At 50.1% G+C, this 27,163-nt stretch overlaps 2 protein-coding genes across 2 annotated transcripts; one reads left to right on the forward strand and one right to left on the reverse strand.

The window, feature by feature from the left end:
* The first annotated feature begins 8,798 nt into the window (after positions 1–8,798).
* Positions 8,799–12,826, forward strand: RPL36A (ribosomal protein L36a). Its single transcript, XM_024216184.1, has 5 exons — positions 8,799–8,875; positions 9,441–9,546; positions 9,879–9,946; positions 12,285–12,407; positions 12,757–12,826. Exons 1-5 carry the CDS (start codon positions 8,873–8,875, stop codon positions 12,775–12,777), a joined length of 321 nt encoding a protein of 106 aa, XP_024071952.1. The 5' UTR covers positions 8,799–8,872; the 3' UTR covers positions 12,778–12,826.
* Positions 12,827–16,294: 3,468 nt separating this feature from the next.
* GLA (galactosidase alpha) lies at positions 16,295–24,290 on the reverse strand. The gene is made up of 7 exons (XM_024216185.3): positions 24,036–24,290; positions 22,650–22,824; positions 21,901–22,078; positions 19,758–19,849; positions 18,624–18,785; positions 17,657–17,854; positions 16,295–17,389 (listed from the first exon to the last, which is right to left on the reverse strand). The coding sequence occupies exons 1-7, from the start codon at positions 24,209–24,211 to the stop codon at positions 17,063–17,065; spliced, it is 1,308 nt and encodes a 435-aa protein (XP_024071953.1). The 5' UTR covers positions 24,212–24,290; the 3' UTR covers positions 16,295–17,062.
* Between the last annotated feature and the right edge of the window lie 2,873 nt (positions 24,291–27,163).

Genomic DNA, 27,163 nt, shown 5'->3' on the forward strand with positions numbered 1-27,163 from the left:
CTGCGCCTCTGCGTAGGAGCCAGAGAAGGGACATGCCACTGCTTCTGGGAGCTGCTTGAGGTATGCGCCGCTTGGAGCCTGCACCCCTGAGCCCCTCCTGCACCCCAACCCCCTGCCCCAGCCCTGATCTCCCTCCCACCCTCCAAACCCCTCGATCCCAGCCCAGAGCACCCTCCTGCACCCCAAACTCCTCATCCCCAGCCCCACCCCAAAGCCTGCACCCCCCACCAGAGTCCTCACCACCTCCCGCACCCCAACCCCAATTTTGTGACCATTCATGGCCCGCCATACAATTTCTATTTCACGATGTGGCCCTCGGGCCAAAAAGTTTGCCCACCCCTGAGTTAGACCTATAGCTTGTGAGCAAGAACCAGCCAGCCAAGCAGTTGTTAGTTATGTTTTGCTGTGCTCGTAAGCATGCTGTGATGCCTGGTAGTTCAAATAAACTGGCACGGTCCCCGCCTTGAAGATTCTGTCTGTCTGATATTTGTATGGCCCCTATCGCCGGAGTAGCTGAATTTTGCAGTTTCAGACGAGAGGCAAATCAACTGAGCTGGGGAGCACAGAGAGGGCTTGCGGTAATTAGCTATGTTCTTCTGAGCAGTGGCCCACGCACAGCTTCACTGAACAATTATTTTTCTGTACAGCTTTGTTTAAAAATATCTCTGAAAAATGGGTGAAAATCTGTACGATTCGATTGACTCGCACCTTGCGGGCATCATGGCACAAGAGAGTCTTAAGGATCTGAAGGGGGGGGGGGGGCAGGGGAGTGGCCTAGGGAAACTAGCTGCCACTTCCTATGGCAATGGAGGCAGGATGACCTAATAGAATGGGCACTGGAGTAAGACTTAGGTTCAATTCCTGGTTCTGGTCTACTGGGTGATCTTGGGCAAGTTGTTCCTGCCCCGTGCCTCAGCTTCCCCATGTGTAAACTGAGGATAATGATACCATCTTTGTAAAGTGCTTTGAGATCTACTGGTGACAAGCACTATAGAAGAGGTAGGTATTATATTATTACTGTTAGCAAGTTGTTTGCCTTGGCTGTATGGTCTTTGTGGCGTGGGACAGGTTACCTGACTCCCACAGCATTATTTCTGCTCCCTGGGTAGGTGACTGAATAACAGCCAGGGACTGCTGAATCACACAGTTAATTCTGGTGATGATAATGACTTTTCATAGGAATAACCATTAGTACTCCAATGCCCAGAAGGCATTTTCGGCCATGTCCCCAGATCTCCGGACCCTCACTAATCGCCAGCGATCTGACCCTAGGAGTCACGCTGAGCTGGATCTGCCGCGTCTGCCCCAAACAGAGTTGTCAAACTAGTTACCCCACTCTACTGATGAGTGAAAAAGGCATTACCTTGCCACGTAGCACCCGAGCAATGGCTAGCATCCACGTGCAGGCAGGACAGCTCCTCAGTGTGTCTTCCAGGTAGAGCCCAGTGACAAAGGAAAGGAAGATAAATACCAAGGGAGGACCAGGTCCCTTGCACTCTATTCCTATGGCCCCACAGACAGTCCAGACTCCTTCATCCTCACTGAAATAACACCCAGCTCAGCCCAGGGTGTGTCTTCTAACCTATGTCTGGGCAGCAGCCAGCCAGCACAACAGGGCCCAACCTTGATTGGGATCCTCTAGGCAGTACCTCAATTGAACCCAGGTCACCACCCAGGGACTCTGCTCCCAGCCCACATTCCCATCTCTGCTTCTAAAGGGCCAGCCACTGCCACTGGGTGACTCCCCAGCGCCATTCGCCACATACCTCGCAGTAAGCTGTCCATTTCTATCGAAGTGAAAGCACAGGAGTGGGAGTGAGAGGATGGCTCCCCCTCTGCCTGGCTAATGTTACTTCCTGTAGATATGACACTTTGGTCAATTGTGCTCTGACAAATGTGGGACAGCTGCATTTGTACATACAAAGTGTCAAACCCCAGAGCTCAGTGAGGCTGCGTGATGTGGCTCAGATATGGGTCTATAGGCAGCACCAGGTTGGGTGCGGGGGAGGAGAGAAGAGGAGGGTGGGCAGTGGTGGCTCATGGGATCTCTAAGCTAGGGCCCAAAGAGACGGGGGTGGTCTTTTCTCCCTTCAGATAAGGGGGATGGAAGTGGCTCTGTGTGATTATCTGATGCCCCCAACTGTGTGTGTGCTTGGCCTGTCACATGAGCTATCCACCGGATGCTTCATGCTTCTTGTGTCTGAATTTAGCATGCCGCTATGCAGTGCATTCTGGGCTGTCTGGATGCACACCTCAAGGAGGTGCTGGAAATCTAAACCCAAGAAACAACAGGGAGGGTACCCTGAGCTCACGGTTCCTGTGCCTCCTGGCCCCACTCCCCTCAAGCAGTGGGGCCCTACAGATGGATCTATTCTATGCATGTACATTGCATCCTGTGTCCCTGCCCGCCAGGAACCAATGAGATCTGTGCTTAATCTGTCATTGATTGGGGGATAGAAGGGGAGGTCCCCAAGTCCTGAGGCTTCCTGGGGAATTCCCCTGAAGCCCTACAGCAGAGAGAGAGAGAGATCGATCAGCCCCTACTTCCCCCAAACTTCTGCAATCCGTGTCCATCTTTCTGTCCTCTCACTCCACTTCCTTGCATCTGTCCATCCTACAGCAGGAATATCCCCTCCCCCCAGCTCTGTGGTGAAAAAGAATGGGAACCCCTCCCTCCCCCAGCTGTATTCTCTCTGGCGGGGACCCTCCGCTGTTACTGTCTCTGATGTAAAGGGCAAAGAACAACCCCGGGTGTAAAAGTGTGTCCCAATGAGGCCACTATAACTGAATGGGTAACTCCTGGTCATCAGTGTAGCCATGGGGAAGAGGAGAGGTTGAATGATAGCTGGAGCCTGGGACAGAGCAGCACTGTACAATAGTCAACACAGCAACTAAAGGGCTACTTCTTTTGCGGTATATGCAAAAGTAGGAATGTGGGGTCCATGTCAATGGCTGGGTTCCTCTTGCCTAGCAGGGCCTGGGTGAAAAAGCAAAAGATGGTAGACCAGGATGCTGTTTTTAACTGTAGCTGAAATCAAGGGGAGCTGCAATGTGGAATTTGGCCCAATATATTGTTTCAACTAATGTTCCAGTCTGCATCTGTGTGCAATTAGTGTGGAGACAGAGCTAAGCAGAAGAGCCGTTTCGAAGAGGCTGATCACAGGAAAATGTGGCAGCTGCTAAAATGCTGAGGCTGCTTTTTGGGTTACGTGTTCCTGGCAATATAAGTTTGTTTCTAAGTTTAATAGATGCTAAGCTTTGGTTCAGGAACCCCAGAGGGATCCTGCAGCACACAGCTGTGCCAGTGTCCTGCTTTGTGATTTCATCGACTGCCCCTCCTCCCTGAGCATCTTGTCCCTGTGCTGAAAGTGAGATACACGTGGCTGAGCTGAGCTACAGCCCTCAGCCCCTCTGAGAGGAACCTGCCCAGCTCACTCATCTGTGCCACTGTGGGGATTTGCATAGCCCAGCCATCAAGGCTCTGCAGTCAAACATGTTGCTTTAACTGGAGCCAGGTTTGCTCTCAATGAGCACTGACGCCCTGGAAGCAACTGAAGATGCCCCCAGGAGCAGGGGCAGAGTTCTCAAATGGACTCACTCAGGGATTCCTGCTCTGCTGGGGCTTGGCTCCTGGCACAAACACAAGGTCTGAACACAGAGCAAAGGCAGAGTGGAGCTGGGCTCCCTAGAGTGTAGCAGGAGACGGGAGGGGTTGGAGAGCAGGGCTGGCTGGGTTTACACTGGGGATTGGGGCTGGAGCGGGCAGGGTAGAGAGAGGCCCTGATTCTAGTTGCTCCATTCCTATGCTCAGTGCTGGAACGGGGAAGGGGAAGGACCATGCTATATTCTGGGGTCATTTGGGGCCCTCTCTGGCCCCTGGTGCAATTTAGAGCAGCCTCGGGGATGCTCTAACTTATGTTAGGGCTGCCCAGGGCCCTCTAGAAGCCATGAGAAGCAGATAATAATTGAAATGCAGCATCCTGTGGCGCCTCCCCCCCACCCCCATGTCTCAGACATGCCAGGTCCTGGATGGCAAGGGGTTGCATATAGCCACTCTGCCAGTTTAACCTTAGACGGGGTAATTCCCATTGCCAGCCCTACTTCTGACCCCAACACACTGTGGGATCCCCATTCAAGTGCCATGGCAGTAGTTTGCTGAGTCAGTCCAGTGATGACCAGCAATGGAGCAGGGAAAGGAAGCAGCAAGAGATGGTCTGAAGGAACTCCCCAGCATGGGTGTAGGGGAGGAGGTGGGGGTTCTTTAGCAAGGGATGGATTCAGAGATAAAACAATGACGACAGCTGAGTTCAGAGCTCTGAGAAGTCCGGGGTTAAAACAAGACATTTCAGGAGGCCGCTGTGCCTGGATCTCCTCACTCCCCAGTGGGGTTCAATTTTATGTCCTTAGCCTACCTAGCGCTCAGTCCTGGGAGCAACTATCTCTGGCTGTGCAGTTTGATTTCACTTGGTGGGAAGCAGCCACTTCAGGCTCGCAGCATAACAAGAAGTTTTTACAAGAAACGATCTTTGCATTTCAGAGCCTTAACTGAGTGAAATAAAATTCAGTGACCAAAAAACGAAGGGGAAGGTTAACACAGTATCATCTTTGCCCTGTCAACCCCCGGCGACACGCCCAGCCCCGAGGTACTGCCGCACCCGGCGACACGCCCAGCCCCGAGGTACTGCCGCACCCGGCGACACGCCCAGCCCCGAGGTACCCCGGCGACACGCCCAGCCCCGAGGTACCCCGGTGACACACCCAGCCCCGAGGTACCGCCGCACCCGGCGACGCGCCCAGCCCCGAGGTACCGCCGCACCCGGCGACACACCCAGCCCTGAGGTATGACTGCCTCCCCTCTGCTAGATCACAGCACTTTAGCACATTCCTTTAGCAAGAGAGCAGTATTTCATCATGTCTAGGCAGCAGAACACCTGGGACCCCACTTATCAAACCACAGTAGTGTTCAAATTATGCTGAGACTCAGCCGAGTGTCTTGTATCTTAGAAAGAAACCCCTCATTGAGAGCTGGAGCCCCTACCCCTGCCCCCCACTCGCTAGCAGAAACAGGTGACTTTTTGGCATGATGAACAGAAGCGGCCACCCTTTCCTGTCCATCATTCAGCTCGGCCAGCTCCCCCCTCCCCTTGCTAGAGGAGCTCAGGTGGACCTGGCCAGGCAGAGAAGAAGAAAGCCATTAGCCATACTAAACTGTATGCTGGGTGCCAGGCTTCCTCCTTCCCTGCAGCATGCTGCAGCCAGTTGGCTGGTACATCAGCAGGCCAGGCCTGCGCAGACGAGACGGACAAAGGGAGGGCAAGGTGGGAGCTGCAAGGCTGACAACTGGGGATGGAGAGGCAGGAGGCTGGGGAGAAAGACAGCCAGAGACAGGGGGTGCTGGAGACAAGAAACAAGGGGCACCCTTCGCCATATGGACTCTCCCCTGCTGCTCCCGCATCCCTGCTCTGCATCTCTCCCTTCCCCCTCCGCCTGCCCGGCTGATGCTCTGGACTCGGCAGTGTCTCTGCTGCCCTGCAGGTGGCGCTATATGAAGCTGAGACGCTCCAGCTCAGTTCTGTTGTTGCCCACAGGTTGGGCGGGTAGGGAGGGCAGTCACATCTAGGCATGCTTTGCCCACCTTGACCTTCTAGCCATGGATCTCAAAGCCCTTTACACATAAATGACAGCGCCTGCAAGGTGGGTGCATGCCATTATCACTATGGTGCCACAGGGGAAACTGAGTCGTGGCAAGAGGAAGTGACTGGCCTGAGGTTACACAATAATTCAGTGGTAGACCTGGGAATGGAACCAGGAGTCCCGACTCCCACCACCTTGTTCTGTCTCCTTGGCCCCTGATCCCTTTGTGTACACCAGTGACCATGTTATCAGCCTGGGAGGACATCAGGGCCCTGTCACCCACTGTGTGAACCTTATGGGGACTCTAAGCCATGGTGAGCCCCCAGACCAATCCTGACCCCATGTGAATTGCTGCTATTGATACCTGGGGAACTCATTGCCACAAGGCATTCCTGAGGCACAGAGCCAAGTAGGATCCAAATAAGTATGAGACATTTAGGTGAATAATAATATCTGCAGTCCCACAAGCTAAAATGGACATGTATAAAGGTCATGCACCCTCCTGTTTCAGGACTAACTGCCTAGGAAGAAACTTCCCTTTTGGACATGGTCCTGCCCGACTGGTCATTGCACTGTCCTCGGAACGAGCTGGCACTGGTCACTGTGAGAGGCGATTGGCTACTGGGCTTCTCTGATTTGGCAGTTCCTACATTCCTGTATTCTGACCCTGTGTGTGATTTCCCCCCACCTCTACCCTCCCCAAGTCCTAACCCTATGGACTCTGACCCCTTGTAGACTCTGGCCTTAGGGTGACCAGATGTCCCGATTTTATAGGGACAGTCCCGATTTTTGGGTCTTTTTCTTATATAGGCACCTATTACCCCTCACCCCCTTCCCAATTTTTCACATTTGCTGTCTGGTCACCCTATCTGGCCTTGGGTGCAGGCCCTGGATGTACTCTCACACTGGGTGATCTCTAGGGTCTATGGGGTCTCCCTGTGTAGCCCATGAGACGTCCAGACACTTTCCAATCCTGCATCTCATGTTGCTCGTGTCACACTGTGCAGCCACCCTTCACAGTCATTCCGCCTGTCTGGCACATTGGTTATGTACTGACGATGGCTTTCACACCCGCTCCTCCTCCCCTCTGGATACCACACCCCTTGCTGGGCATTGCTCCCAAGCATGGCATGTCCTTCTCTGCTTACTCCATGTGGCACACGCTGGACACTCCCCTCCCGGTCTCAGTGCAACGCACAGCAGCTGCCCTCTCAACCCTCATCACCTCCCCTCCACACACCCAACAGGGTCCAATGGGTCTCCAGAAACTTACTGGTGATCTCCTGTCACTCCTCCATGCGCCTGCCCCAGAGCTGGCTCTCTTCACTAAGGGTGGCTTCCCAGTGGCATTCAGACTCCAGAACAGCCAGTGGGCAGCTGGTTTGAAATGCAGGGGTGGTCGGCTAGTGATAGGAATGGCAGCAGGCGACTCATTCTCACAGAGAGCTGAGAGGGAGGAAGGAAGGCCACTGAGAGCTAACCCCACCCTTTCAGTTCCCTTTTTTGGTTTCTGACTTAAGCCAGTAGCTTTGTTTCCTCTTGATCCCACAGGCAGCCTCCAACAGTGCCACCATGAGTCCTACGCAGAGAGGGCACCAGGGCCAAGCCATGGGGTTGGCCTGTGAGTGGTAGGAGGTGTGTCTGCAGAAAGGCAGGGTGGGACAATGGGCAGGGGCACAGCAATGGAAGGAGAGAGACACAGGGCATAGGCAGAATGAGAGAGGACAGATGGAGCGACAAACAGACAGACGTCAGACAGACAATAAAAGGGAGATCAGATAGAGAGACAGGACAGGCAGGCAAGATAGAAGAGGACAGGCAGAGGAACAGGACAAGAGAGAACAGGACAAGACAGATGAGAAATGTGGAGCAGTTGGGTGGAGACAGTAAGGGTCTGTCTACATAGCAATAAAATACACGTGGCTGGCCCAGATCATGTGACTTGGACTCGTGGGGCTGAAAAATTGCAGTGTAGATATTTGGGCTCAGGGGGAGGGCCCCAGAACCCAGGCTCCAGCCCAAGCCTGGACATCTACACTGCCATTTTATAGTCCAGCTGACCCAGGCCAGACGTGGGAGTTTTATTGCAATGTAGACATACCCTTGGAGCTCCCTTCCCTATGTGGGACAAAGGGATGTGTGGGGGGAGAGGGGCAGAGCCAGCTGCTCCACATGTAGGGCAACGGGGATTGTAGGGGTGAGAGGGGCAGAGACAGCCCCTACTAATGTGCCATATTTAACTGGAGCTTTTTCTGGAGCTGGAGGCAGAGACATGGCCAGACACTTCCTCCTACTGAGTCATTAGCTAAGGGTAATTTTTTGCTGTTGATAAAAATGGTAACATAAGAGGAAATACACTTCTGCATTTTTGCTGCCTTGGCAGTATTATGAATTTCTTTGTCATTTAAGGATTTCATTCCCCAGTAGACACCCTGTTGGTATGGGATGGAATGACCTGCACCTTTGCACGCGTTCTGTCTGTGGAAAGGGTTGGTAACACTCAGGAATAATGGACAGGGCAGTTTTACTCCACAAACTACATCCATTTCCCTGAAGAACATACCGAAATCCCCAGGTGGGGTAGCTGAACTCTGCACAGCCGCGCCTGAGACCTGCAACTGCCAATGACTCCAGTGTCATCTCTCAGGGTCAGGCCCCTAGGGCCTCATGTACAACTAGTATCAGAGGGGTAGCTGTGTTAGTCTGAATCTGTAAAAAGCAACAGAGGGTCCTGTGGCACCTTTCTGTTAGTCTTAAAGGTGCCACAGGACCCTCTGTTGCTATGTACAACTAGACGACCCTCAACTGCACCCACAGGCTGTGGGTTCGTGCAAATACAGACATGCCTGCACACAGGTCATGCAGTAGATCTTGCACGTGCAATGCACCTTTTGCTCATACAGCTGCGGCATTTCACTGTCACACACAACCCCTTCCAGTGTCCTCTGCCCCACGCTGGGCGGGAGCTCAACCAATCAGAGGCTCTCCTTCATCTTTATGGCTCACACTGGCCCAGCCAGGATCTTTCCCAACCAATGAACGGTCTCCTTTCATCCTTCTCAGCAATATCTGCTTCTCTCCAGTAGGTGGCGCACTGCTCGCTGCTGCCACACTCCATGGTCGCCAACCGGCCCTCTGGTTCGCCGTTTTCACTCTATTGTTCCGCCCTAGTGTTTATTCCCTTCCGCTTCCGGGTCAGGTTCCTTCTTTCCGTGCTGTCGCTGCTGCTGCTGGCAGGATGGTGAGAGGGGGCTGCCCTGGGTGTATCCGCCGCCATCCGCCTCGGGGACCGCCCGCCTGAGCCCGGGGCCGGGCCACATGCTTCGGGGAGGCGCTGTGAAGGGACTCGGCCGGGGCCGATCCGGGAGATCCCGCCGTGGCTCGGTCGGGTGGGTTGGGGCCCTGTCCGCTCCCGGGAGCTGGGTGCGAGGAGAGGCAGGAAGGGGTCGCTGGCCCCGGGGAGCGGAGCCGCCGCGGGCCTGTCTCCCCTCTATTAGCCGAGCCCGTGGTGGGCGGGCATGGGCTGGGGGCGCTCACCCGGCACTGCTGGCTGCACTGCTCGGATTGGGCGGCATCTCCCACGTCCCCTCGCTTTACCTGCTGTGTCGAGGCAGTGGGATTAGTGGGCACCGCCCGCCTGTGCTGGGAGAGAGAGGCAGTCGTGTACTGGCTGTAATCCCAGTTGCTGGGGGGAAATGGGGCAGGGTGACATTGTTCATGCTTAGCCCTGCTTTAGCTGCAATGCTCGAACGCCCCAGGCAGATTACATGGCAATTACTCTAACATGCTACATTGTTCTCTGCTAGGTGAACGTCCCCAAAACCCGCAGGACTTACTGCAAGAAATGTGGCAAGCACCAGCCCCACAAAGTGACCCAGTACAAGAAGGGCAAGGACTCTCTCTATGCTCAGGGTAAGGGGCAGATCAGTGCATTTCTAGACTAATTTTCCATTGGGAGGCAGGAATTTATTACTCTGTGAGATATACCACCAGTGTGGACAGTAATGGGGTTATGATTACTACTGGTAGTGGGAGCCCAAGGGGGTTTGAATCCTAGCAGTGGGTAATGTATTGCTCTTGAGGTAATAAGCACAAGGGATAATGGAGCGGATATGTGTGGAGAATTTGTTAGGTTTCATAACTGTTTAACAATCTATAGTCATTATGGGGTGGAGGCTCTTAGGATCCTTGGACAGTCATGAGTTTCAACTGTTGGCCTGAATAGTTTTGTTTCTTCCCTGTAGGAAAGAGGAGATATGATCGGAAGCAGAGTGGTTATGGTGGTCAGCCAAAGCCTATCTTCCGTAAGAAGGTGAGCATGCTAAACGAAAGAGGGTGTTGAAACCTTCTGGTCAGTTTCATGTGTTCTGGTGAACAGAGGTAATTCAGAGACTCCTATAGCCTGGCATGATGTTTGTTGAGTAGAGACTCATAGCATGTGTAGGTAGCCTTGGGTAGGGATGTCTGTGCATGTTGGCATGGGTCTAGACTGGGTGCAGTGAGTGTAATCTTGCTGTTCTTGAGGCTCAGCAACTTGTATTGATGACAGGTTTTGCCCTTTCGTGCCTGAATTCATTTCTTTCCTCTGCTGCTCCTTGGCCAAATGGGAAATTTTTCCTCATGATAGATTGAAGTAGCATGCCTTTGTCTAGTGCAGGGGTTGGCAACCTGTGGCATACTTGCCAAAGGCGGCACGCGAGCCGATTTTTTACTGGCACGCTGCTGCCAGCCGGGGTTCTGGCCGCCGGCCCCACTCAGTCCGCCGCCTGCCTGGGTGAATGGAACCCTAGGCTGGCAGCGGGGACCCTGGCTGGCAACGGAACCCCAGACCAGCGGCGGAGTGGTGGACAGAACCCCAGACCGGCAGCGGTTCACCCGCTGCCAGTCTGGGGTTCTGCCGGCACCTGCCAGCCGGGGGGCCGGCGGATGGAACCCCAGACCGGCAGCGGGCTGAGCCGCTCAGCCAGCTGAGGGTCTAGAGTTCCGGCCACCGGCCCCCTTGCCAACTGGGGTCCTGGCCACCGGCCTCGCTCAGCCCGCTGCTGGCCTGGGTGAACAGAACCCATGGCTGGCAGCAGGTTGAGCGGGGCCGATGGCCGGGACCCCAGCTAGGAGGAGCCAGCAGAACCCCAGACCGGCAGCAGGTGAACCGCTGCCGGTCTGGGGTTCTGTCTGCCACCCCGCTCAGCCTACTGATGGTCTGGGGTTCCGGCCGCCGGCCCCTTGCCAGCCGGGGTCCCGGCCATTGGCCCCGCTCAGCCTGCTGCCGGCCTGGGATTCCAGCCGCCAGCCCTGCTCACCTCACTGCTGGTCTGGGGTTCCAGCCGCCCGGCTCCCTGCCAGCTGGGATCCGGGCCTGCTCATCCCGCTGCTGGCCTGGGGTACCGGCAGCCAGCCCAGGGCTCTGCTCCTGGCCGGGGCTGGCCAATGTCCCTTGAATGACAGAAGGGAATGGCCGCCCCACTGACTTTTTTTAAAGGGACATAATGGGGATAGAAATTAAATTACCCCTTTCACTTGCTCATGTTGCTGATTCCTTAAATCGTTATGACTGGAAGAATTTTAAAAATCCAATGTCTATAAACAGTGTCAACACTAAGAGATTTACTATCATAACTGTTTTGGTTAGGAATATGATTTTTGCTTACAAAAAAAAAAGTTATACAGTGCAACAACTGTGTAGCCCAGGCCTAAGACTGTATGTTAAAGGTGATCTGAGGGGGGAAATGGATTTGTACCCACTTTCACTGCTTCATAAGTATAAAGGATGCCTGGAGAACTGCCCTTCTTTAAAAAATGCGTGGGGAGATTTACTTTTATTTTAACCATAGAAATATCTGGAGTGTCATGTCTGGTTTTCTGTTTTTGCTGGAAGATTCATTAGATGTCTCTGATAATGGGGACTGGTGAACTCAGCGTATCATCTTAGTTTTCTGGTCCTCTCTTGGCTTCCAGGAAAAAGATTGGAATTTCTAATGTAATTTTAAAAAAAAGCAGAATTAGCCCCATAACTTTTTTTCCAGGTCCTTATAACGAACATAGGCACAACTCAGACTTTTTCATTTGCAGGTCATCTTTTAAGACTGGTGGCTTTTCAGTGTTGCTTGGGTCTATTAGGAGCATAGGGAGAGACATTGCAAAGTAGCTTTAGCATGCTGGCTGTACGGCACAGTTGGTGACTGCCATCCTTGGGTAACAAGCAGAAGGATGGGTGTGTTCAGTGTAGTTTCATGTCTGTCAGAACCATAATATAATCTGGTTTGCTTGGTAGTATTGGAAACTATTTGAGTAGCCAGTGGTAAAAGGAGTGCTGCTGGTTAGGATTACCATTAATCTCTAGGACCCAGACTAGAACCTGTGGATGGACAGAATATTGCAGGCCAGGACTGAAATGTGGTAACAGATCTGTGCTGGGAAACTGGCCCCATGGTTTTGTCAACTCTGTGCTCTTCATTCCGAATAGGAAGTTGAGTTTGTTCCCAGATTTCTTGTCTCCAAACCCCCAAGGCTGCTGGGTTTTTGTTCCCGAAAGGCCTTGGAGCGCCTAGCCTGCAGTGTACATCAGGATGAGCTGTTCCTCTCTAGGGCTAAATGATGGCTGGCTTTGCCTGCTACTGGGAATATTCTGTTCACTGACTTTCTCTCTCCAGGCCAAAACCACGAAGAAGATTGTGCTGAGGCTTGAGTGTGTGGAACCCAATTGCAGGTCCAAGAGAATGCTGGCCATTAAGAGGTGCAAGCACTTTGAGCTGGGAGGAGATAAGAAGAGAAAGGTATGTGCTGAGAGGGGTTGTGGGTGAAAGTTAAACTGTGGACTGTGGCCACTTCAGTGCTGAGCATGGTGAGAAAACTACACTTCCAGAGCTGGCCAGCAGATCTTAGCCACCTCTATATTAATGTAAAGATCCTGCTGCTCGTTGGCTGTAACTATTTAATGGAGAAACTAATGGGGTTGCAGAGTTGGCTTTTGGCAGGGAGAGTAATGTTAGTCACTGGATTTTCAGAATGGCTGTGAGAGGGTGCTGTTTGAATAATGCTCCATAGAGGTCCCTGAGGCGAGTTGAAATGTTTGTGGTAGGGTTCTGTATTCCACATACTCAATCAGTCTTTTCTCTCTTACAGGGCCAGGTGATCCAGTTCTAAACTCCATCTTGTTCATTGTTATGGAATCCATTAAAGTACGTGGAAAGAATCTGCTGCTCTTGTGTATTTCCTTATTGCTAGGGAGGGACTTCAGGGTATATCAAACCCAAATGGGAGCTGCCACTGAATAAAGCTCTCCGGGACTGGGAAATCTCACCAGTGGTTGAACATTGCTTTTGTATGGGCTGATGCTGCCTAAAAAGAGGTTTTAGAATAAATTCTGTCTGCAGCTAGAAAAACTTTTTTTTTTTTTTACTCCACACTCAAAGGTGTCAGCTCCTGGGAGGAGCAACAGAGGGTCCTGTGGCACCTTTAAGACTAACAGAAGTATTGGGAGCATAAGCTTTCGTGGGTAAGAACCTCACTTCTTCAGATGCAAGTAATGAAAATCTCCAGAGGCAGGTATAAATCAGTGTGGAGAACCTCGTTATCTCCACACTGATTTATACCTGCCTCTGGAGATTTCAATTACTTGCATCTGAAGAAGTGAGGTTCTTACCCACGAAAGCTTATGCTCCCAATACTTCTGTTAGTCTTAAAGGTGCCACAGGACCCTCTGTTGCTTTTTACAGATTCAGACTAACACGGCTACCCCTCTGATACTTAGCTCCTGGGAGGTTGCTCAGGGCCTACTAGTCTGATGTACCAATGTGGTGTGGAAGCCACATGTTGCTACTGTCCCAGGTTCCTTCCACAAAAGGGAGTAGAAGGTAGGGCTGTGTCTATGTATAGGACTCCATGGGACTGTCTAAACAGAAGTTGCACTGGTTATCCTTAATTGATTTAATTAAATTAGTGCAAACTCTGGTATGTGACCACTTACCTGTTTTAAACCTGCTTCAGTAGTGTTGCTTGTTTCTGAAAATGTATGGCCACAAGCTAAACCACTTTAAGACAGAGTTAAATTGATGTCTGTATACAAAGCTGCAGCAGTTTAACTAAATTGTATAAAATTCCACCTTTATTATAGTGATATAGTTTGCATGGACCAGGCCTTACCCTTACTCACCCCTCCCTTTTCTCTAAAAGCACTTAATACAGGGTAAGATCAGCTTACCCCCTAAGTGATGGTTCTAATGCATGGGGGAGGGCTGGCTTGGCTTTTGCTGAGCCTACTGAATAGCAGTTGGTCTCATTCCTTATACTAGATATATAGAGCTGGCCTCAGTTTAGATCCCTCTTCTCTACAAGCACTAGTAGTAAACTGAAAATTATAGGGAGTAAATGTACAAAGGCCCTTGTGGCAGGGTCTAGCTGCCCTAATACAAAATGTAGAGATTTCACTATGACAGATTCACCTCTTTCCAGTACCATTTTTAGGCAGTGATCGTTCATTGCTGTTGGTAGATGTGAACATGCTGGTAGCTCAGACAAGCAGAGTTGTGTGGGCTAAGCTTCATGTATTTAGCCTGTGGTCTGCTTCACCCTCCATGTTGGAAAGGGAATGTCTCATTAGCCTGTTCAGCTAGAAGCAAGTGTTTAGCCTGATCCCATCCTTAGGCATAGGCTTTAGAGAAACCTGGCTAGCTTTCTGTTTCACACCAGCACTTAACACCAACCCGAGATTCCTTACCTTAATAAAGCACTAAATCCATGTGTGAAGGTTACAGACTACCAGCTAGCACTAAAAAAGGTCAGTGAGATCCATTAGAATATGAATTGCAAGTGCTGTTCTTAGATACTGACCTCTACTTCTGTCAAGGTTCCTTCCCCACTCTGAACTTTAGGGTATAGATGTGGGGACCTGCATGAGAAGCTCTAAGCTTAACTACCAGCTTAGATCTGGTTTTGCTGCCACCACTCCCGAGTGCTAACTCCCTTCCCTGGGTAGCCTTGAGAGACCCACCCACCAATTGCCTGGTGAACACCGATCCAAACCCTTGGATCTTAAAACAAGGAGAAATTAACCTTCCCCCTTCTTTTCCCCCCACCAATCCTGGTGAGTCCAGATCCAATCCCCTTGGATCTTAAAACAAGGAAAAATCAATCAGGTTCTTAAAAAGAAGGCTTTTAATTAAAGAAAGAAAGGTAAAAATCATCTCTGTAAAACCAGGATGGAAAATACAGGGTAATCAGATTCAAAGAGCCCAGAGGAACCCCCTCTAGGCTTAAGTTCAAAGTTACAGCAAACAGAGATAAACACTCTAGCAAAAGGTACATTTACAAGTTGAGAAAACAAAGATAAACCTAACACGCCTTGCCTGGCTGTTACGTAAAAGTTTGAAATATGAGAGACTGGTTCAGAAGATTTGGAGAGCATGGATTGATGTCTGGTCCCTCTCAGTCCCAAGAGCGAACAACCCCCAAAACAAAGAGCACAAACAAAAGCCTTCTCCCCCCACCAAGATTTGAAAGCATCTTGTCCCCTTATTGGTCCTTGGGTCAGGTGTCAGCCAGGTTACCTGAGCTTCTTAACCCTTTACAGGTAAAAGGATTTTGGAGTCTCTGGCCAGGAGGGATTTTATAGTATTGAACACAGGAGGGCTGTTGCCCTTCCCTTTATAGTTATGACAACTTCAAAGGAGAGGAGCCCTCTAGTTTTCTTAAATCTAAGCTGTATAGAGGATGCCAAGGAGCATCTGGCAGCATCTCTGTAAAATTCCACTTGATATGAAGACTAAACTTTGGCAGAAAAAAAAGATAATGTATCTCTACCCACACACAACTGAGATTCTTCATATGCAGCAACAGGAAGGTAGCTCTATTAAGTTTTAGTGTATATGCCTCTTGTAGCATAACTTTTACAGCATTAGCAGGAGGGGAAACTCCTTCCATGTTTTGTAACAGAATAGTGTCTGTCAGCTATTGACTATGAATGGGATGATTTTTTGACTGGAATTCAAAAGTACAGCTTTTATAGCTAAGCTGTTCTTTGCAGTGGAGGTTTAGAGTGGCATCTTAAGCAAGTCGTTGATAGGATACAGGTTCCTGTAGCAATTCTGCATGCAAACTTAGCACCTTTTAGGCATGTTGAAATAATTGGTAGTATGTAATGCTAGATGAGAAGACAGTCTTTGATGGTGCATCTCTAAGAGAAGGCAGAAGTCATCAGCACCATCTATTGGTGAAGTGCTTTACTACAATTATCAAAGGTGTTTAGGAATAGGTAAACTTTAATTTTTTTAGCAAGACTTGTGTACAATGTTCTTTATGTACAGGTGTCTTGGTATGTGTAGATGTGATTAGTTTCACAATAGAACTAGAAAACCTGCCGCAACAGAAATCTCAGATCACACTCAAGCTGAGTGTAGGCTCAGTTCCACACACCACTACAAAAAGCCTCAACCCCCTCGAGTGTCTATTAAGGTAGATTATACCAAAGGAAGGAGATGGTGGGGGAAAGGACACAGAAAGCCCAAACCTGCCCTAATCCATTTCCTTTTACTGGCATCAGTCAACATCAGTGGGGAGGGGAGAAACCCCTTTAACACACCATCCTCGACCTATGGGTAGCTAATGATTAATCCCTGTGCACCAAAAACTGTATTTCTTTAGTCCAAAGTCCAGAGCCAGCAGTGGAACATACAGCTGCTGGCACCAGGACAATCAGTAAGATGGGTGACTGCCCTCCCCTGAAGAAACATGGATTTAAAAAAAATCCTAGAACAAAGTGAAAGCCACAGGAGTGGGAGATATGACTACATGGATATAATGTCCTTTACTCATATTAAAGGGAGACAGCCGGCAAGAAAGTGATAGCCTAAAAAGTACTGGCTTAAGACACTGAGTCATCACAGCAAGGTGAGAGCAACCTTGGGCAAAAGGGTAGGGGGTGACTGTATGACTTCAGGTGGGGGTTTGAGGGTGGAGTGTGTGTTTTCTTGCAGCTGGTGTACATCAGTCACAATGGCCTGAGGAAGCTGTTAAGGCAGGAGGGGAGCACTCTTCCCCTGAGTCCTGGCACCACCGAAGAACCTCACTAACATGGTACGTGCTTGCTCTGCATTTTCTCACCTGTTGCCAAGGCCATTAGGTCTTTACAGAAGGCTGATCCAGTCTAATTGACCAACTCAATCCTTTAGCCCCCAGAGAAAGGAAGGTTAGGTTACATGCTACATTGAGCAGGACTTCGATAGATCTAGCAGGGATAAGTAAAGGCACCCTCTCCCCAGTAACTGCAACACAAGGATGGAGAGAGATTACAGTACTTTTTGCTGGATTAGGGTTAATTTGGTAAAGTTCACCCATCACTGATGGGATCTTCAGCACTTATTGCCCACAGATGTGGAGGGGCAGGATTGGAGCAAAGGAGCTCTGGTGCCTGGGTAATTAGGTCACCATTACATTATAAGATATCTGGAGATGGTTTTTTGTTGATGTTCATGACAGGGTTCTCATCTGGGAACTCCCCGATCACCACCACCTTCAGCAGCACAGTACCTGTTGGGTTCACCTCAACGTTCAAGACCGAGACCCAGTTGTGTAGTCCCCAGTCCTCACTGGTGGGGAGGATCTGCTGGATGGAGCATGCAGGGTTGCAGGCCAGGCCATTGCCAAGGAAAGAGGTAGAGAAGCTGAAGATCTGGGGTCCTCCAATCTCCTGTCGATTCAGCACAGCCACAGCATAGGCACCCCCTGACAGAGGCCGCTCCCAGAGCTCAAAGTTGTTATCCTGCCAAAAATGGAAACCAAACAAATGTTTGAGGGGTGGGACTGACTCTACAGGTCCTAGTCATCTTCTCCCTAAGCAGGCGGCAGGAAGGAATGTGAGACTCAGTTCTCTGTGGGTGGATGTTTCAAAACTCTACTCTCCCCAGTCTACTCTGAGGAAGGCAAGGGAGGCATACCACCCCCAGCAACCTAGTTTCACCTACATCTCACACCCCCGAGAGGAGAGGAAATCTCTTCCCTGTTTCAGTCGCTCCAGCCCCTCTCATACCTTGCTGATACGGTATCCTTGCTTGCCCAGCGGGTCCTGATTGATGGCAATCACATCTTTATTCTGGAGCAGCCACTTGGCCTGGGGGCTGATATGACGTAGGTCATTGGACATGAGCAGTGGAGCTGCCATGATAGCCCACAGCGCCATCTGAGTCAGCTGCTGGTCCCAGCTCAATCCAAAGTTGCCGATCACCAGCTGTGACAAGTGTAGAATGAGAATGGTAATACATATGGTGTTAACATTTTCATCCTAGTTAGACAACCCAGAGCCTGTCATCATGAGCTAGTAGGAGGAAGTGGGGCAAATGTCAAGGTCATGCAGCTATTTGGAGGTCAGGAGCTGGAGGAGTTAAGCAAAAAGTTATGGTAGGGGTAGACGAAGAAGGTTGTGACTGACCGAAAGACAGCACTCGGAGCACAAGTCTTAGTCTGAGGTCAAATACTCCTTGAGGAGTGGCTGCTAACTGGGTGCCCAGCTTGGGCCTGTTTTCACCTCTAGAGAGGCCTGAGTGATTGGCATTCTGAGAATTGGGCCCAGTGGGCCTCAGGCTGGGCAACCAGAGCTAGTGCCCACTTCTGAAAGCCTTGGGCTTACTTTTCAGAGTAGAGCTGCTCTTAAACAATGGCTCCCTGCCGAGCCTGAGCAATGCATGCAGGTTACATTCCTCATCACTGTGGATATCCTACCCCATCAGCGCACAGCCACCAGGCTGCCTGTTTTCCTGAGTCATGGGCCCCCTTTGATGAACCTGTTGTGCTAGGACCACAACAGAGGGTCCTCTGCCCCCAACATATTTCCCCAGTCAGTTCCTTACAAAGTTTCCTCCTGATTCCTTCTTTTGCTCTCAGGAATGGACTCCCCTTCCACAATCTTGCATTGGTGCTGCTCCCCACCCCTTATTCTTTAGGCAAGTAGAGGCCTCCTCATGGTGGTTGCAGTGTAACAAGAGCTCGGGAGTTCTCACCATGTCAGGGTCATTCCAGCCCCCTGGCCCAGCAACATCCACAATGCTGTCTTGGTGTAAAGCTGTCCACTCCAGGGTATTCTTAACACTGTTCCAAGCATCATAGATGTCAGCAAAGTTCCTCCAGTGATTGCAGTAGTGTTTGATTTCTGTGTAATTGGGCTGCCGGGGGACAAAGAGCAAGAGGGCGCTCATAGGAGATAGCTTGAGCATTTAGGATAAGGAGACATAAAAGGATGGATGCACTGGGGAGAATTATAGATGGAAAAGACCCATAAGGTTATTCAGTCCATGTGCTGGGGCCACTGCAGGATTGTTCCCTATGGTACATTCTCTGATACTTGCCCCACTCTAGGGTGATGGCATTTCAACCACGTCCCCTGGGAGAACATTCCATGGCCTCCTAAGTCTTCCTGATTTTATTCAGCCTAATGTCACATCATCAAACCTACTCATAACTGGTACCACCCTAAGTAGTTACCCCTGGTTCTTGGGGTTTACAGCCTACAACTTCCAGTGGATTTAGTCCCCTCTTTACACAGAAGAGGGTTGCTACATTTTGCCATGTCACAGCATGAAGGAGCCACCTACGGGTGAAGTCTCGCACTCTAGTCCCTTTACGGATTAGGATTTTGCTCACAGATTTCTCCCACCCTACTAGTGGAAAAATCCCTGATAGCTCAGTACTCCAAAATCCCCATTGGTGCAGGGGATTACTCTACTGGCAGATAGGCCTAAGGGGTGGATTCTGTAATCCTCTGGGGAGCCCAGAGAAGAAGAACATCACAGCACCAGTTCTGCATAGATCACTCCTATTCAGCAGCGTGGCCAAATTGTCTCAGGGTTCCTCCTGACAGGTAGGACAGAGTAAAAGGATGCCTCTGCCATGAATTCTTAGCTAGCTGAGACCCACCTTAACCCTCTGCTCAGTGCCCCTTCATTCATCAACACTTCTTCCCTTCACCATCTCCCTTCAGCCACTTTGGCTCCTTTGATATTCAGTCAGGATTCATGTAGACGCACTTGAGATGATCTTGCAAGTTAATTCATTTCCTTAGTATTCTGAATCACCAATGTCTTCCCAGCATGCATCACATCTGACTAGGGCCAGTACCCTGGGGAAGGACTCCTTACCTTCTGCATGGGTCTCATGTAGAGAGGCCATTCACAAGAGTACACAATGCTTCTACCAGTCTTATTCAGGGCCAGAGACATGTTCCTGTAACCTGAAGGAAGAGAACAGTAGCCTGGTTATATCACCTACTGGGGCAGAGGGAAACAGGAGGGTAACATAACTCAGCACCATTGGGTCTAATGTCAGATCAAGATTCTAGTAAAACTGGGAGTGGGTTGTGTGATGACATTTCCCATGGTATTGACTGAAAGTCAGAACCCCAGCTAGAAAGGAGTGGATTGTCATAGTCCAGCCAGACATCTGCAGTCCAGTTGCCTGCCTTTCAGGAAGTTGGAGCAGGTAGGAAGAGGGAAGTAATGTGGCTTGGAGACAGAAAACTCAACAGCCTCAGGGGAGCTGGGTTCTATTCCTGGCTCTGTCAGTGTCTCAGTTTCCCCTTCTATAAAACAGGGGTGATACTTCATCTACCTTTGTGAAGAGCTTCAAGATCTACTGACGACAAGTGCTATATAAGAGCTAGGTGTTATGAGAAGGTGTTGTCTATTGCTTAGAGCAGAGGAATGGGCCTCAAGTCAGATACTGGTTTCAGCCGTATGACCTAGGTTAAGGCAGCCATTACACTGCTCTAAGATTCAATGTACTCTTCTGTAAAATGGGTATAATAATTACATACTGCTGTGTAATGGGGCTTCCTCCCACCTCACTGTACGATGGGTTCTAGTCTAGACAAGTAGTATTAGGCAACCTCAGTTTTTTGCTTTTACAGACAGCTGCTATTTTAACTTCATGAGCTGTTCTCCATGCTGAGAGCGGTTTGAGTAAAGCCAGCTGTGGCTAACAACTGCACAGCTCAGTAATGTGCGCTCCTTACCCTTATGAATCCCTAAGCCATTTGGATTCAGAAGGTAATGTGTAAGCAGTAGGAGACAAAGCCAATTGGGTGAGATTCCAGTATCACTACTCTTATCTTTGTACCTAGGAGAGCCCTGTCCTGTTTTGTCCTCTTTGAGTTAAAGCATGAGCAGGGAAAGTTCCTTTGCTATTCCAATTAGAACTCTCCTGGAGTCACAGAGAATCTCTGCCAAGAACTTCCAGCTTCACTAACGACTGCCTAAAGGTGCTTTTCAGCTGTGGGCCTGGCACTTGCAGGCACTGAAGTTGTGTGTTAGACTAATCAGCTTGGACAGGACCCCCTGATCAGTTTGCTCTGAGAGAGAGCGCAGAACCAGCTCCAGCCTGCCTGCTGCCAACCGCCACTCTGATAAGGACTGAGTCAAGGAGGAGTCCTCTTCTGAGCTGCCCTCTTCCCTTTTATGGGAGTCTACGATTTGTTAGACAGCACGTGTGCCTGGGGTTGGTTGCCTATGTGTGGTGAGGGTCCACGACTGACTCCTCAGCGTAGACCAACACTGTAAACTCACAGTTTAGTAGTTTTCTATGCTAACCTGCCTGTTGAGTTCTGAAGTTGTATGTGCAGCCACAGGATTCCCTAGTTGGTTTTTCCCCAGAGGTCTCTCAAGTCCCTTTGCTGCTAAGAGCCACAGGAATTGCACTTTTGTGAGGTACAAGCTGATTAGGGGTTCAATGCCTGAAGTGCTTTGAGTCCCTCGGATGAAAGGCTCTATTGAAGGGCTGAGCATTAGTAATGTTAGCAGATGACAGAGCAAACTGTGGAGAGGCCCCCAGAGTGTGTCTGATCACACCTCTTGGAGAGCCTCTCTCCCTAAATGATGCAGGCTCTGGGTCTGAGAAGGCTGCTCCCTCAAGCCATGCCTGCAGGTTTCAAGCTATGAAAAAGCCCAGGGCACCAAGCCATGGCAGGAGGCACTAGATGCAGTGGAGGCTCATTGTGTGCACAAAGGGTGGCTGATGAATGGATAAAGTGAAGTCAGAGTGACCCACTCCTGGATCCCCAAGATGAAGATGACCTGTGGCATGTATGTCTGGCCTGTCAGAGAAGCTTCCTTTTGGTTCCCCTAGGTTCTCAGATGGCACCCTCCCCTCCAACCCTCTCCTCCTCATATCCCCTGTGCCAGTGGATATGTTCAGTGAAGAGCTGCTCTTTTGAACCTGTCTCAGCTCTGAGACAGTGCTGATTAGAAAGCATTCCCCCCACATGGAATGTCTACAGTTGGCACATACCTTCTGCCAGCTGGTTCTGTGTGCCGTAGTTACAGCCATCGAACTTCAGCAGGTCCACACCCCAATTGGCAAAGGTTTGGGCATCAAGGTCATAGTAGCCATAACTGCCAGGGAAGCCAGCGCAGGTTTTGTTTCCAACATCCGCGTAAATCCCCAGCTTCAGCCCTTTGGAATGGACCTGAGGGGAGCAGACAGACATACAATGAGAGCCAACAGCCATGGGGCAGAGAGAAACAGTGGTACTCAGTAGGAGAACAAGAAAGAAGTGAAATCCCTTTGCACTACCTTAACCACATAGCTGCTGAGTGAATTTCCCGCTCCTCCAAGAACAGGCCCATTCAAGAGAGAATCACTGCCCAGAAACCTCTGGGATCCCACTTTCACTGCCAATATAATTCATAGTCCTAGAGGAAAATATGTGAATGAGAACCAAATCTCCCTCCCACCCCAGGGGCTAGGATCCTCTTAAGGATTAGTTCAGGGGTCCCTAGAGGCCAGGGTTTAGAAACCTGTGTATAGAATTTGCTAGGCAGCCAATCTGAAGAAGATCAATCATAAAAAACCTTCCAATATATCAAGCAAAGTAGTCAGTTTTTGTAAATCAAGGAAAGTCCCCTGCCACCTCTCTATTTAAGTGAGGCACCCACTATAGCTTTTACTGTATGCAATATTCCAAATGGCCTGAATTAGAGGAAGGATGAAGATCCCATGAATGGAGATTTAGGTACCATCTCTAACTATACACTCACGTAGTCAGCCAGTTTGCGGATCCCACTGGGGAAGCGTTCTGGGTCAGGTTGGAGCCTGTCCTGATCATCTCGGGTCAGAGACATCCAGCAGTCATCAATACAGACATACTCATAGCCTACATCCTTCCAGCCATCTGACACCATCAAGTCAGCCATCTGCATAAACAGCTGCTCACTGAGGGACATAAGAACCAGGAGGTCATAGGGGTCCAAGTACCATGATGGTTAGTCAAAACAGTCTGTTAAGATTTATTATGTTGTGCTAAATCTGATCTTAAAAGCAGACAGGAGATCTTTCAGCCACATGGTTTCTACCTGCATAGTTACTTCCTAGGAAGGGCACATAGATGCTACAGTGCAGTATAAATACATCAGTTGGATTAAAGACAATACTACAAACACCTAATATTTGTAAAGTGTTTTTCATGCAGAGATTTCAAAGCACTTTACACAAATGGGTTAGAGTCCGCTAGTGGGAAATCCACATTCATGTGGTAAATGTTAGCCTGGGAAAAAAACAGCCAAAGGCCCATCTTAAAGATCTGAATGGGACACTGGCCAATCCCAAGCAGAGGGTTTGTTTCCAGCCCTGGAAGAGATCACCCCCCACACACTTCCCCATCAAGATTGCTAAACCTTTTAGGGACCAAGGTTCTGGTTGCTGCCTGTACTGCACAAATAACATGGTTATCCCAGATGCGGAGTGAAAAAAAGATCTGTCTCGGAGTGCAAATGAGATTGGACAGGATGTTTTTTAAACCACGTCCCAGAATTATGCTAAAGCCTTGGCCGTGGTTGTATTTAGAGACAACTGCATTGTCCCTGGATTCCCTGCCCAGTCCCTTTGCAGTGCAGGTTTAGAGGTGACCCTAATCCTCTGACTGCCAGGAAGGGGAAGACAGGGGTGGATCGCTCCATAATTGCCCTGTTCTGTACATTCCCCCTAAAGCCCTGGTACAGGCCACTGCTGAAGCCAGGATACGGAGCAAGTTAGACCATGGTCTGTCCCACTAGGGCAGCTCTTATGTTCGGACGGGCCCTTAGGGAGAAGCGAAGCCTCATCAGTTCCCTGTGCTCTGCCGGCACAAGTAAAGCGGCTCTTTGTTCCTTGTAATTAAGCCTGCGGAAAAGGGAACTAGAAGGTGAGCAAGTCACGCTCTCCCCATTTGCATCAGAGCCGCAAGGTTCAGTTCCCAGGCACCTGACCGCTCTCCTCCCACCGCTGCAGCGGCCCGCGGCTCCGAATCCAACCCCAGTAGCGTTCACACGGGGCTGTGGCTCCCACTCCTCGCCTCGCCCCCTGCTCCCCCCCCAAAAGGCGGCCGCCTGCGGAGCGCAGCTGACTGCAGGGCCACAGAGGCGGCCCCGGCGCCCCCCGCCCGGTACCTGATACAGGAGTGCGGCTCCCGGGCGCAGTTGGTGCTGCACAGGAAGCGCTCCCAGTGCAGCCAGCCCATGGTGGGGGTCCGGGCCAGCCCATTCTCCAGCGCCTCGGCCCCGGCCAGCAGGACCAGGACCCAGGCCAGCGTAGCCCCCCGCCAGCTTCCTACAGCCGTGCCCATCAGCAGCAGGGACAGTCACCGATGTCAACGCGCGCAGGGCTGCCAACCTAACCCCGGACAGGCACTCCGGCTGGCCAATCCCGACCTGCCGCCCTCACAGCTTAGCCAATCAGAGCACGTAAATCTACAGGGTGCCGCCACATCCAGCGGGGTAGGTGCGGTCCCAACTCGGAAGCGGCGCAGGAGACAGAGGGAGTCATGTGGTTGAAGTGAAGGGGGGGGGGGACTGTCATATGACATCGGTGCAGGGTGTCAGGTGATGGCCTCTCATATTTGCCAGTGTCTCCCAGAGGGAATGAGGTGACCCTTCCCCTCCCCATGGAGTGGCAGTGGTGGGAGGTGTCTCCCTTTCCATGACCCAAGCTGGGTGCTGCCCAACTCTAGAGCCCTTTGCTACAACATGGCCATGGGTGGAGCGAGGTCCCCCACACTGCTAGCTCCTGCCCTGGCCTGGCAAGAGGGCAGTTCGGTCACTAGGGCCCAGTCCTACTTTAAATTGTGTCGGACTCCTGAGGTTCCTGCAGTGTTGCTAACTTGGTTTTATCTAAAGTCTTGTGATAGCAGGAGTTTTCCTTAAAGCCCCAGCTGCTGGAATCAGGAGATGACATGAGAATCTCAGCTTCCATGTACCTATATAAAATGGAAGTGTCTAGTCTTCAGAGTTGCTGAAAAAAGCATGAAACTGAAGTGGCTGCCCCCTAAAGGCTCTGGAATCAGAAAACAAATAAAAAGAATCTAAAATATATTATTTTTAAAGAATAATCTCATGATTTTCTGGACCTTGACTCATGAATTTTGAATGTTGGGGGTTGGCCATACTGGATCCCATACTCCCACTGAGTTAAATAATACAGTATTGCCCACAAATCACGAGTCAGGCCCCTCAACAATCATAAGATTTAAAAAAAATAATAAGTGGGTTATTTTTCTTTGCCTTCTGGTTTCTGAGGCATAACAGTGCATTTGGTTCAAAACTTCAAGGTCTTCTCTATGAGAGCTAGAAATCTTTTTTCCAAATGAAAGCTAAGACTCTCTGCTCTAGGAGATGGGGGTCTTAAAAAAACAGTAAATGTCACATGACTCGCAATACAATCATGAGAGCTGGCAACGCTACCACTGCTAGCTCTGGTGCAGCAGGTCCGTTACTGGAAAATTTTATAGAAGTTTCTAGTATAGAAACACTCCAGTTAATATGGATAGGAGCAAGATCAGGCCTCAAGTTGCTAAGAGGGGAAGGATAAGGTTAGGATAACAGGCCTGGGAATCAGGAGGGTTAAGTTCTACTCTGGCCTCTACTGTTGTCTTGTTTTGGGCAAGTCATGCAACTTCTGTATGCTTCAGTTTCCTTATATGCAAAATGATGATGACCTATCTCAGTGAGGGAAAGCACTTTCAGACCTGTGGATGGAAGGGACTAGCGAAGGGCAATGTACTAGGGTTGTCAACAGTCCCGTATTACAAGGGACATCCCTTATTTTTTCATCTCTGTACAACAAGATTGGGAGTTGCTGAGTGCTGCAAAAAGCAGCAAGAAATACCCCTGGCGAATACTGTGTATTAATTATTATTATTATATTATAATTATTAATATAATAATTATTATTATAATTAATGATGATAATAATAATATTGGGAGAAGGAGCTGGGCAGGGTGCTAAGAATACAGTCCCTTATTTTTGAAATGCAGTGTTGGCAACCCTACAATGTATTTGTGCCAATTGTGGTGATGGCTTGTGTGATGAGGAAACAGGATGAGAACCATTGGCAGGGGGCAGTTGATAGGCATCAGATGGTAATAACCGGAGCTGGATAATTCATTTGAAAAATATCACAGAACTCAGTTATTTGAAGAATATTATTTGACAAGCTGTGGTAGCAAGTTTTAAGTCATTACTAGTCTGTGCTGATTCAAAACTGGCAACCTAATGGGGGAGGGCTGCATAGCTCATCTTCAGTTCCATAAGCCACCTGCTTCCTTTTCTATAGGAAGCCTTATTCTATAGGGTATGTCTTTGCTGCGGTCACAGAGTGTGATTGCTGCTCAAGTGAATATACCCCTTAGCTGTAATCTTGCTCGCTCATGGAACAGTGGAGCTGGGGCAGTGTGAGCTTCAGCACAGACTGTACAAACCTGCCCAGAACACTTGGTAATTATTTGCAGATTAAATCACACCCTGTGATTGCAGCATAGACATACCCTAGCTGTAAGCAGCTGATGAGTTTAGGAGGTACTACCCTTTCCTTGTGGACCACCACAGAGGCAAGCTGCATCTGAAGGGACTTTTTGTGGTGCAGTAGCATTGAGATGAATGGTTGGGGATGTGCACGCCATGGACATTGCTGAGCACTTTCATGTTGCCCTACTTAGGCCTTTTTTCCCTCACTGCCCCTGCGTTTATGATAGCACTGGGTTTTGGAAGTTGCCAAAGGGTTTGCTTGGCAGGAGCATACCCCAGCCACTGTAATGTTTGCCTCAGCATGTGATGATGATGCCTCTGCTGGTGTGGCCCTGGCTGCAACACAAGCATCTGTGCTGCTTGGGCGATCATGGCCACACAGCTGGTGGTTACTCAGAACCATCCTGGCCTCTGACTGTTTTATGTTCAGAAGGGGCTCTATAGGGTTGGTGAAGCAGGGAGAAGAGGGAACTGTCAAGCAAGCCCCGATTTCAAGAACCCAGCGCCACCTTGGGAGCTGTTCAGCCTCACTGTGGGGCTCATGCACAAGCAAACCTTTTAACCTAAAAGCCTTGCTTGTCCTGGATCCATCTGTGTATTCTCCACCAACCCCACAGGCCAGCTCACTTCCACATTCTGGTATGTGCAGCCCCAAACTAGCTGTGCTCAAGATTTCAATTCCTGCTTTTACTGCAGGTTTAGAACTTTACTTCCATATTTGGGCTCAGCTAGCACAGCTCTTTGCACCACAGAGGCTATTGCAGGAATCTGCCCC

The sequence above is a fragment of the Terrapene carolina genome, unplaced genomic scaffold (assembly GCF_002925995.2).
Source record: "Terrapene carolina triunguis isolate 2854851 unplaced genomic scaffold, T_m_triunguis-2.0 Scaffold131, whole genome shotgun sequence".
In the NCBI taxonomy this organism is placed as follows: domain Eukaryota; kingdom Metazoa; phylum Chordata; order Testudines; family Emydidae; genus Terrapene; species Terrapene triunguis.